The 12,838-nt window shown below is 40.8% G+C and overlaps 1 protein-coding gene across 1 annotated transcript in view; it reads right to left on the minus strand.

Moving 5' to 3' along the window:
* Nucleotides 1–6,446: 6,446 nt before the first annotated feature.
* Nucleotides 6,447–12,838, minus strand: part of SLC9A4 (solute carrier family 9 member A4) — a 56,208-nt gene continuing 49,816 nt past the window's right edge. Inside the window, exons 11-12 of the mRNA XM_001491222.4 lie at nt 12,306–12,393; nt 6,447–8,175 (exon numbers count right to left, since the gene is read on the minus strand). Of these exons, the coding sequence (XP_001491272.3) occupies nt 7,820–8,175; nt 12,306–12,393 (444 nt within the window). The 3' untranslated portion in view covers nt 6,447–7,819. The remainder of the gene's footprint in view (nt 8,176–12,305; nt 12,394–12,838) is intronic.

Consider the following 12,838-nt stretch of genomic DNA (forward strand, 5'->3'; position numbering starts at 1 on the left):
AGTTTATAGTCTTGAAAAGAACACTGGGCAATATTCCAACACTTACAAATAACATACGAAATTTTAAATTATCTTCCTCTATATGATGGTTTCCTTAGCCTACCCTAGATACCACGCTGGGTCTAATATGATTTAATCACAATTGTACCTTTTCTCCTCCAATAAATTCTTCCCACCTCCTCAAGTCATTACGAAACTATTAATCCACTTGTGAGTTACTCCCAAAACAGTTGTGTCCTGCTCATTCTGACTGGAAGAATTTGTTTACCCCAATTCGCCATGGACGTATTTTACCTTACAAATATTCATTTTCATTCTTGCAATATTTGTCCAGATATTTTTAACAGAGAGCTGCCCAAAGCTCCATGTATTGTAGAGTAAGCCTGCAGAAATTCCAGTCGTTTTGTCTAAATTCAGAACTTGAAATTCAGCACCAGGGGTGTGGGTGGAGTACAGCAACCATTGTTTGCTAAACGCTGTGCTCTTAAAACTGCTGGTTTGTCCTGCCCTGCTCTGTATGCCTTTCCTCTGGGTGTGCCCTTGGGTGAGGGAGGATCTGTCCTTTTGTCCCCTTGTTTTAAGAATATCCCCTTTCTGGAGGAGAGAACATTTATCCTTCTTTCCTCTTTCTGATTGGCGTTTTTTTTTAACTTCTGCATTTAGACCTTTGGGGACCCTCCCATCCACACAGCCCCTTTTAAAGATGGCATAGTTGGATAATAGGGCTGCCTGCTGAACCAGGTCCAGGACAAGCAGAACTCACAACAAAGGCAGCCTTCACCCGTGAAACAGGACACCAGCGAAACCCAGAGACTGAGTTTCACTCGCTCTCTTACCTAGAAAAATTCCCGTAAGAAAACAAAATAAATGAAACATTGAGGGCCTTCCTTCCTTTTAAACTGGTCCAGGGCCATGGTTCTAGGTAACCCCTTATTTTAAAAGTTTCTAGCTGGCTTCTATGTCTAGTATTTTCATTAGCTCAAAGATAAAATCCAATAGGAATAAAAATATTTAAATTAAAAAAATCGGTTAAAGGATAATTCAAGTTCTCACTTCACTATAATTAAAGACTTCTGAATCAATGATTTGGCCAAAGCCACTGTCAGCTTCAATTAGCACTTCCATACCAAGTTAACAGAAAGGAAACTGGTGTCAGTGGCAACAGTGTATAAACAAGACCTAAACTATTCTTGATTTAGTGACATGATCTTAAGAATTCAAATGATGGTGGCATATGGCAGATTGACGTTTTAGGTTACTCTATTCTTCACAACAGCCATAAGGGTATGACTACAGCTTAGTGGATAGAGTTATGCCTTTGGAGTCAGACAGCTCTTATGAGAATTACATTCTTAAAAAAATGTATACGTAAAGTTCTTTAGTAAAAAGCTGAGCACGTTGCATGTTTTCAATTAATGGTACAGTGCTTAGCAAGAATATAAATTCCTCTCTGATTATTATATGAATGCTTCAATAGTCAAAGTCCTTCTGCCACCCCCTTCCATCCTTTCAGTGGGTTGCTGGTTTATATTTCCATCATAAGTCGACAGCACGGTGCAGTGTTTCAGAGCTGCCCAGGACCGTGGAGCTTGTCTGGGTGGGACTGTATCTGAGGACCAAAAACAAAGTTCCTTGGAAACTACATATAACTGATATTCAAAAGAAACAATTTAAAATCAGACACAAAACATTTTATTTGAGTCCTCAAAACAAATCTTAATGACACAAATGATCAATCCTGCTCATCACTCACTTTTCAGATTATCCATTAGGTTTGTAAAAGCAGATTTTCAAAATCACGATACAAAATCTGTACTGATTTGTCCCTTCTAAAGCAAAGCTCTTTTCTGGCAGGATGAAGCTTCTCTGTTTCTTCCCGTTGGATCTTTCCCAAGTGAGAAAGAGAACTACGTGTGGCTCTGGTCACTAAATTCCCAGCTCTTCTCAGGGAGAGAGTTCAGGTCGCTGGTGATGGAGCAGGCAGACTTGGTTTCCGAGATCTTCTCTGGAAGCAGGGAGACCTTGGAGCTGTTACTTAATCTCCCTAAACCTGTTTCTTTTCAGATGGTGATACCACATGGACGTATGTAAAGCATTTTGAATAGTGCCTGGGATACAATAAGCACTTTCTACATGTTGGCTGCTATGGTTCTGTTCGAGGCTGATATTCTAGAACACAGAGAAAACACCTTGCTTTCAGGACCACCCACTTCGGTTCTACATCTGTATTCCTGTGCCTGGAAACAGAGTAGCCACTGCCCTGGTTCCAGTTACTTTGTTGAATAAACTCTGACTCCCAGAAGGCCGGACGATGAAAATTTAGATTAACCCGCCATACTTACTTGAGCACCCCTGGCTCATTAGAGTCTCAGAAAGAAAAAAATTTTTAAATCAAATCTTGTGCACAGATGAAACAACACATCACTTGCTAATTGCAGGAGCCACTAGCACTGATGCGGGCATCTCTTTCATTCCCCTTGGCTTATGGCCCAATTAACAATTAACAGCGACTGATGTCCTAGAAGGAAGCTCTCTGTCTGCACTGCTGGGTTTTCTCAGGAGGAGTTAGAAATAAGATATTTGACAGAGTTTAAACAGGAAAAAAATTAAAACCTACAAGAAACCACCTGTTTTATTTGTGGATAAAATATACCTGCGAAAGCCCTAGACAACACCAATGCATTCACTGGCTTTATTTATTAAAAAAATTTACTGCGGGCCAGCCTGGTGGCATAGCAGTTAAGTTTGCACACTCCGCCTTGGTAGCCTGGGGTTTGCTCATTCCAATCCTGGCTGCAGACCTACCCATTGCTCATCAAGCTATGCTGTGGTAGGCATCCAACATATAAAGTAGAGGAAGATGGGCACAGATGTTAGCTCAGAGTCACTCTTCCTCAGCAAACAGAGGAGGATTGGTAGCAGATGTTAGCTCAGAGCTAATCTCCCTCAAAGAAAAAAAAATTTACTGAGCCAGCCCTGATGGCCTAGTGGTTAAAGTTTGGTGCTCTCATCACCTCGGCAGCCCAGGTTCACTTCCTGGTTGCAGAACCACACCTCCTGTCTGTCAGTTACCATGCTGTGGTGGTGGCTCACATAGACTACGGTCAAAGGATTTACAACAAGGATATACAACCATGCACTGGTGCTTTCAGGAGGGGTGAAAAAAGATGAAGATTGGCAACAGATGTTAGCCCAGGGCAAATCTTTCCTGGCTAAAAAGAAAAAAAAAAATACTTTTCCTAATTTTGGAAAGTTAGGAAACATACTGGAAACTATTTTTTTTTTCCTGTGCTGAAAATTCTTGAACACTTATCTCTCTAGCTAATATTCGTAAGTTAAGATAATCACTTTTTGGAGGGGAGGTCTTGTATAGAAAAGAAGTTGAAAACTGAGGAATTAAACTCCATTGAATATTTCCCCAGCAAAGAGACATTTTCTCTTTCTTCACTAGGTGCCTATCATGAGAAGCAGTGGCAGGGCCTCTGAATTCATTGTATATTTGAGAATAAACCATGCTTACAATAGTACACCTGAGTAACTATCCCAAAAGTAGGAAAATGCAATAATTTTTGAGGTAAGAACAAAAAAATAAGCAAGTTTTGACTGTAAAACATGAATTGGCATCCAGACCTTATGTGGGTTTTCTGTTGATTGACGGATGCTGGATAGTGGCATGACCAAGGGCAACTATGATCACGTTTTTCAATGCTATTTCTGTCACATCCTCTCCCCAGTCCCCCCAAATGTCCTCTATTATGTCAATCAAACTGCTTCTCAGAAAAGTCTCAGATATCTGTTATTTATACCTCTTCATGTAATCAAATCAATGTATGTCCTCTCTCATGAATTTATGTATTTTAAATAATTATAGCTTTAGTGATCGAGCTCTTACTATAAAACAAGCACTAAGTCAAGAATTTTACATATATTGTCTCATTTAATCCTCATGATCATTATATGAGGTAGATAAAATTATTACCTTATTTTATCAATTGGTGAATTTCAGCTTAGGGAAGACATCAAGTTGCCCTAGGTCCCACAGCTGAAGTGGTCTGACTTCAGAGCCTGAGCCCTCAACTGACCATATGGATTTGAATACCTAAATGATCTGAGTGGCAGGCATCCAAACAGGTGAGGAAGTATTCTGGAAGCTTCCATGAAGGCTGAAGCCAACACTCTCGGCTAGAGACCTGAGTTCTGCCACACACCTGCCATAGTAGTCACTTACAGATAGGAATGGTGATTCTATCACTAATTCAGATGGCAATTCCAGCCCTTCTTCCCATGACCCTTTGTCTTTTTCCAAGAAGAGAAACACAGGGGTATGTGGCCTTCATGAGAGAGGGAAGAGCGTGAAGGAAGCATAATGAAGTTCCAGAATGTCTTCTCCATTTTGTCACAGCAGATTCCCTTTACAGCCAATCCTTCTCTTTTAGCAGGTTGATTAAAGACAGGAGAGGTGCCCATGACATCATGTTAGGGTTGAGGAGGATAAATAAGAACATTTCCCATATCCCAAACACCAGAAAATGTGTGGAAAATCTTTACGGTGGAAAGCTTCTGTATAGCACAAATCAAAGGAAGTGCTACTTTACCAACATCAGAATTCACTGAAACCCAAGACCATTCAGGCCAGCAATATGAACAGCTTTGAGAAAGTAAAACACAAAACAAAACAAACAAAAAGCTTACAGAGGGAAATTAGGACTTTGTGGGTTGTGTGTCCAATTTTTTGAAGTTGTAAAAGTTGAAGAAGTAAAAGGGCAAATTCTACCACTGGCAGAGAAGGTGGATGGCTCAGAGGACAGCAGCCAGACCCAGGAGGGCACCCCTCATGGGACCCCATCCCCACCCCAAGGTGAGTAGGGAACAAGAACCAGATCGTCCTCACACTCAAGAGGAAACTTTCTCTGCTGCACTGCTAGGTGCCTGTTGGAAAAACTCATCATGTGAAACCGGTACCCAAGACCATTCTGGGGCAGCATCCATGACACTCTCAACCAATCCCCAAAGCGGGCTGTGGCTGATGGAATGAAGATCAGATCACACTGCACTTTGAAAAAATCCTGGATGATAAACAAAGAGGACATTTCCTCCAGGAGGTCTGCAAGTCTATGAGAGCTGCCAGGACGGGTGGTGAGGGCCCTCAATCTGCCTCGCCTTTCAGGTGGGAGCTCCAGGACCTCTTCCCAGACTCGGTTGAGGCAGTGTCTACAAGAACAAATGACCTCGGGGCAAACGACTCTATTGTGGCTTCTACTAATTAAAGGGGCAAGTTCCGAAGTACTCACTAAATCCCGCCCCCCTTTTCTGAAAAGGCACCAGCATCTCAGAGAAAAACAGGAGAGTCAGACAGACTGCACTAATCCTTGGCCCTTGCTGGCTACTCTGCGTACGGGCTTTCACAGTGTGGATTTCTGCTGTTCTGTGGAGAGTCCAGCAAGGGACACAGGCGCTCTTCACTTCTCGAGAATCAGCTTTACAGATGGCTTTGGAAAGGTGATTTCTGACGACTCCTCTCTGTCTCTGTATCTCCATCTACAGTTTAAGGATTATGACTCACTGACTCCCCCTCATGGAGCATAAAGTTTTTTCTGTTACTTTGACTGCTTATTTGTTTAAAGAAAAAGGAGAACCCAGAGATCCCTGGATTTTATAGGTGCTTCTATCCCTTTGGGCTGATTACCATTATCTGGTAGTGTGTCATTTTCACTAAAATCAAAGTATTCTTGATAACTCATAAGCAGTCTTCTATTTCAGATTCAGAAGAAGAAAGACAAGCAGCCTCCTTTGACAGCCATTTCTTCCACTGCAGGAGGAACCTAAGTGAATGGCGTTCACAAAAATACAAACCAGGGAAAGTCGTATGTCCTTTGACAGTCACTGGCATCCACGGGCTATACTAGAGGACAAGCCCACGCCCTTCAGGGCAAAGCAGACCCTGAACGGGCACCAGGTAGCTTCTCCAGACCTTGTTTTTGTCACCTGGAAAATAAGAATATCTGACAACATCTCTAATGTCCTTGCCAGCTCTAAATTGTCGTGTCACTTCAACATTTATAGACAATCTACCAGGTACAAGTTACTATAATAACTGAGAGAAAAAGTTGATAAAAGCTAAAAAAAAAAAAGTAGAAGAAAGATAAAGCCAAGAAATAAAAGATACAGCTGATGAAGGGATAAAAATTAAAATGAACACACTATCCTCCTCATCTGTCTGACCACGGACCATCGGATGCACACGCACATGCATAAGCGTAATTCCCAGAGAAGTTCTGTGACACGTCTGAAGTGGTGTGGGGCTCCAAGGAGGAGAGTGATCACTTGGTCACTTCTGATCCAGGGGATCAAGGCAGGCCTAGGGAGCAGAGTGCAGTGGGTCACGGCCTTTAAAGATGAATAGGATTAAATCAGTTGGGAATGGTTACAGATACCAAAAATGGCAATGATAAAGAATATTATGATTAATTGATTAATATAGATTAGCCATTTGGCATAATAAATAGCACTTAATAAATATTTGTTAATCTATAGGTGGCCAGAAGAGACAGCAGAGGAAGAGAGGGGAAGGAGTGAGGAAAGATAAAGCCATCTAGCAAAGTTGATGAGCTGGAGTCCAGGTTCAAGGTCACGTTTGGGGATGTTGAGGATGGAAAATTAAATTGGAAAATAGTTGTTAGCTCTAGATACAGAGAACAAACTGGTGGTTGCCAGAGGAGAGGGGGTGGGGAGTTGGGTGAAACAGGTGAAGGGGACTAAGAGGTACGAGCTTCCAGTTATAGAATAAATGTCACACGGATGAAATGTACGGCATAGGGAACGTAGTCAATAACATTGCAGTAACTTTGTATGGTGACAGATGGTAACTAGACATACCGTAGTGAGCATTTTGTCATGAATATAAATGTTGAATCATTAGGAGGTACGCCTGAAACTAACAGAATATTGTATGTCAACTATACGTTGGTTAAAAAAATGACTAGATAATGGTCTAAAAATAATAAACATTGTTATAGTCTAGAAAAGAAACCCTAGAGCAAGATATCATACCCTACACGGCGCATCTCACGAATACCTGTCGTCTGCGTCATTGCTGTTAAAGCCCGTTATGGCTGTTTTGTTTCTAATATTTATTTTTAAAATAAATATTCCAATTAGAAAATAGACTGCTGATTAATCTACTAGAATAATCTGTTCACAGATTAGTCCTATAGTCTGTATCACTTCTGTCAGTCATTGCTACTGATTAAATATGGCAATGTGATGACAAATGGTGCCTCTCCTCAGAAATACAATTATTACATAGTGCATATCAAAATCCAAATCGAATGCATTCACTTGGGAGGGAGGACAATTAGCTTGTGAAGCCAGCAACTCACCACGTGACCTTGGGCAAAGTGTTTTTACCCATAAACAGAGGTGGTTGGACCAGACGATTTCTAAGGCCTCTCCTAGTTCTAACTTGATTATAAGGCGCACATGCATATGGTCAAGGTGAATTACTGACAAATCACGCTTGTATCTCAATGAATTACATGGATCACACACTCTTAGTGATTCATAGTGAATAATTTTGGGGGTGACTAAGTTCTATCCCTCACAGGGAATTCATCTACTAAGTACATCAGCTACGAACGGCAGAGCCTACAAGTTGCTCTCAGGCCTCCGAAAAATCTCCCGGCCTGGTGTAGATGCATGTCTGATATCTTCAAAAAAGGAAAACTCAGTAGCTTTCTTCAGAACTCTGAAAATCCTTCTTTGACAATAATAGGAAGACAGGCTCCTGAAAAACACAGAAACAATCTTGCGGACAATAAAGCTATTTTCTTCTAAGCAAAGGACTGTGGGACTTGTGGTGCTCCCTGCTGGGTCTGTGCTCAGGTGGCCATCCGGGCCCAATCGCTGATGCCTCTTCCGCACTCTCCTCTCCAGATTCATACTCCTCATCTACTGCACGAAACAGTGGTTTGGGCCTTAAAGCTGCCCTTCTTCCTTGGCCAACATGCTCTTCTTGGCTTGTATTTCTTTGATAACGGAAGTTGGTCGGCTTCCTTCCTCTGTATAAACTCTTCATCGGGATTATTTCTTGTGTTGGGTATCTTTCTTGAGGCAAATCTCTTTGAGAGTGTTCTTTGAACATGATGGATGGGAGTTCTGAGTCACTGCTGTCATTGTCTAAGAAAATATGACAAGAGGAGGAAAGAACAAGACTTAAGATCAGAGAGTTAAGACTTAATATCCAGACAGCAAGAACTCAGAGTGAAGCTGAGTCATTCTTGAGCTTCTAGCTCTTATACTCAACTTTCTGATCAGCATGATTTTCCCCTTTCAAGGTGGCTACCCTAAGAGAGGAGTGGAAAAGAAGCTATACACACAACGTTATAAATAAACAGAAATGCATGGAAACCTGTGTATCAAGCTAGTCTTTTCCAGGTCAGTAAGGGAGTGTTTTTGTACAAACTGAGATCAATTGGCCATAGGCATTAGGCCATAAGGCACAAAGCTACTTTGTGTAGTCAAAGACCAATGCTAAACTGAAGGTTACATCGTATGGTGATATGAAAATGATTGGTTTTATCTTAGTTTGTTTTTTAATCAGTGGTTACCAGAAAGCCGTAAATCTGAGTTTTATCCCTTTGACCTTGAAATAGCCAATCATGGAGAAACAGGGATGGGAGGGAGTCACAGGAGAGAGCCATGTGTGGAAGACAACCCTGACTCGAAGCTCTTCTCTCAAAGGAAGTAAGAAGGTGAACAGATTGTGGTGGCACACAATGGCAGTGACAATGATGGTGACGGCCATCCTGAGATCTTACTATGTCACTGTGCTAATCCTTTCACATCTATTATGCCATTTAATCCTCATCACAACCCTTTGAAATGAGTAAAATTATGACCCTCATTTCAGTGGTAAAGAGGCTGAGGTTTCAAGAGATGAAGTGACTTTCAGTGTCACACAATGAAGATGGGAGTAGAGCTTGGGCAGAGCCTATCCAGCTGTGATCTTCCCTTCACCTGGCTGTCACTGTCTCCTTGCCACGTGTGGGTTCGGAGGGCTCCGCATGAGAGGAAGGAAGCCACTGGACATCTCTGTAAAGCATCCTCTGAGGTGGCCTTCCAAACATCTGAACCCTGCCTGGGACACTGCCTTTTCCCTGCTTCACTGTGCACACATCTTTGAAAGAATATATTTCAAAAATCTCTTTTATTTTCATTTCTTCAAAGTTTTAACCTTATCAATTTATTCTCCTTTAAATATTCTCTTGAGAATTTAGGTATTTTAAGACTGTTGTATTTAAATCCAAAAGCAGGCTTCTTTTGCCTGCTCTCTCCTCTCTCCTAAAAAAACAAAACAAAAACCCCACAGGTAGAACTAATATGCACACAGGTATATACTTGACAAGATGTGTTTAAAATGTGGGACATCAGAAAATCCTAGAATACCCTGTTCAATAATGTTTTTCAAAGTGTGAGCAAGTTCTCCTGACAACGTGGCCTAGAGGTTGAGGAGGGCAGGGGGCAAGAATCAACTGCTTTGAACAAAGAACACATTAGTTAGTATATTTGTCCATTTTTTCATGACTTCTCTTTAATTTGTGCTCTACGATCTGGCCTGGGACCAGCATTCCTCTTGGTCCTTTGGTGCTGGAACACCACCAAAGGAAACAACGGCCTGGATACTTCTGCCCCCAAGAGCCACTCCTCCCTCTCATTTTCCTCTGCTCCCCCTCCTGGTTTCCAACTGCTCCTCTGAGCGTCAGCTCCCCATCAGCGAACAGATTCGAGCCACAGTTTCCTGACCACCCTCTGGTTATGGAAAGTGGGTTCCATGTACTAGGAAGAGGCTTGGGCAGGTAACTTGCAAGGAAGATCGAGCAGATTTGATTAATCAGAATAAAAATTTCTGAATGGCAAATAAGTCTAAAAACTAGACGATAAATGTGAAACTTGAGGAAAAGTCATTGGCAACAAATACGAGATGATGGATGATATCCTTGTTATACCGTGTTCTTCAAATTCATTTTAAGAAAGCAAATAACTAAATAAAAAAAGATGGGCAAAGGCACAAATAAAAACTTCCCCCAAAGAAATACAATTGCCTCTAAAAATATGAAAATATGTTCAACCTCACTAAAAATCAAAGAGACTCATATGAAAATTAAATATGGTATATAAATTTTATCCAGTCATATCATAGATTACTCAAAAGTCTGACAATATCCCAGTGATGATAAAAGTGTTCAGAAATGACCTTTCCCGTAGACTGCTGATGTGAGAGTAGATTTAAATATATATAATTTTTTTTATTATCGTTTTTTTTGGTGAGGAAGATTGGCCCTGAGCTAACATCTGTTGCCAATCTTTCTCTTTTTTTTTCTCCCCAAAGCCCCAGTACATAGTTGTAAGTCCTTCTAGTTCTTCTATATGGGACACCACCACAGCACGGCTTGATGAGCAGTGCGTAGGTCCACGCCCAGGATCTGAACCTGCAAACCCCGGGCTGCCGAGGCGAAGCATGTGAACTTAACTAATATGCCACTGGGCTGGCCCCTAAATATATATAATTTTTAACCTAAAAATTTTACTTCCAGGAAAATGTATTAAGGGAATAGAGTGATGCATTGCTTAACGATGGAGATATGTTGTGAGAAATGCATCATTAGGTAATTCCATCATTGTGCGAACATCATAGAGTGTACTTACAAAACCCAGATGGTATAGCCTACTACACACCTAGGCCATATGGTACTAATTTTATGGGACCACTGCTGTATATGTAGTCTGTCGTTGACCACAATGTTGTTATGCAGCACGAGACTGTAATTGGTTATCTGTGCAAAGATCAATCACAAGTGATCCAAGGTGCTTATGAGATATCATTGCTTATACGCACTAAAAACTGGAAATATCTTAAATACTTGCTAATAGAATTTACCTAAATAAGCTACGGTGCTTTTATATAATTGGCTGTTATTAAGTCATTAAAAATGATCATTAGGTTCATATCTATTGACATGGAAATATGTCCACATTATACGATTGACTAGGCAATTTATAATAATTACGACACAATGACTATACTATGATTTTATATAATATGATGCTGCATGTTTGTGTTTTTGTTTTTTGGGTTTTTTTGGGTATCAAGTACAAGTAGAGTAAGGATCACGATGGGGTAGAAAGAATTATAGAAGGCTGCTTCCCAAAATATTCTCTAATGATTCTATCTTGGTGCTGGGGTTTCAAATGCTTTTTACTTTTTTGTATGCTTTTCTCTATTGATTGATTTTATATCGAGCATGTTTTCAAATCAGAAAAAAGTAAAGTTTGATCTTAAAGAATAATTATATTTAGTCAATTATTTAATTCTCAAATTCTATGTGTTTACTTTATGTGAATTTCCAAGATGATTTTAAGTCTTAAAAATTTAGGAAAATTTGAGGTCGGCCCGTCGCCGAGTGGTTAAGTTCGTTCGCTCCGCTTCGGTGGCCCAGGGTTTCAATGGTTCGGATCCTGGGCGAGGACATGGCACCGCTCATTAGGCCATGTTGAGGTGGTGTCCCACATGCCACAACTAAAAGGACTCACAACTAAAAATTAAAAAATATACAACTATATACCGGGGGGATTTGGGGAGAAAAAGCAGAAGAAAAAAAAAGATTGGCAATGCTGTTAGCTCAGGTGCCAATCTTTAAAAAAGAAACAATTTAGGAAAATTAAAATAGCATAGCATATTATATGAATTATACATATCACCTTTTTCTAATAGAAAATTATTTTATGTACACATTTTAAGAATAATAACTTGGCTTTTATTAGAATAGGCAGTTTCAGTGGTTCTAGGAATTCTCCTTAAGCATTAGATATTAAGTGGGAAACATTAATCAGTAAATCTGATTAAATTATCTTAGTAAAATTTAACCACCTTGAAGAATTTTGCTAGTTTTTGAGCTATGGGTGAATCATATAACTTCAAAAAAGTGCGCACTTTACATTTCTACATTCTGTAAGCCCTTTGGCTGTAGCCATGTATGGCCCACGAGCTAAGAATGGTTGGTACATTTTTCAATCACTCAAAAAAGATTAAAAGAAGAATATTTCCTGACAAGTAAAAATTATATGAAATTCAAATTTCAATGTCCATAATTAAAGTTCTGAGTTAGATTAATAAAAAAGTTGTTTTCCCTTTCTCTTGTCATATAAGTAGCTATACAATATTCTTGATTTTGCCTTTTGGCCCATGAAAATATTGACCATCTGACCCTTTACAGAAAAGAGGAAGAGCAGCCAGGCAGGCAGGTTACCTGTGAACTCAGCAACCCTCCTGTGTCTGCTTGCTGGCTGAGGATGGCCGTAGGGAAAGGAGAGGTAGCGGATGTTTTTGGCACCGGCCTGTGGGCAACAAGTAGAAATAAGCAGGGTTAGCTACTGCAATTTGGGGCTTCACACAGCAAACGGGGTGAAGGACAGACTTGTACTTCAGCATCTTGTTTGGATTACTGGTTTGCAGTTACTTTCGTTTAAAGAAAACAGAATGCTTCAACCTTCAGTGTGTGTTTCCTCTCCCTCGCATGATAAACTGGACCGTTACGAGCCCCTCAAAGTTACTCCCGCGGCCCCATGGAGATCAAGGTAGAGGTTAGGGTCTACTCCAGCCCCAACCTCCATCCAGAAGTCCCCGTAAGATGGCTTGGATATGGCCTCGAATGGAATAGTTCAGATGCACAGCGGGTGATGTGAAGACAGAGCCCAGGAGCCTTGGCAAGAACAAGTTCTTCCCCATATCTTCCTGAGAGAGAAGTAAGCTTCCCAGAGCCAGGGGACTGGCCCATGGAGG

The sequence above is a fragment of the Equus caballus genome, chromosome 15 (genome assembly GCF_041296265.1).
Source record: "Equus caballus isolate H_3958 breed thoroughbred chromosome 15, TB-T2T, whole genome shotgun sequence".
NCBI lineage: Eukaryota > Metazoa > Chordata > Mammalia > Perissodactyla > Equidae > Equus > Equus caballus.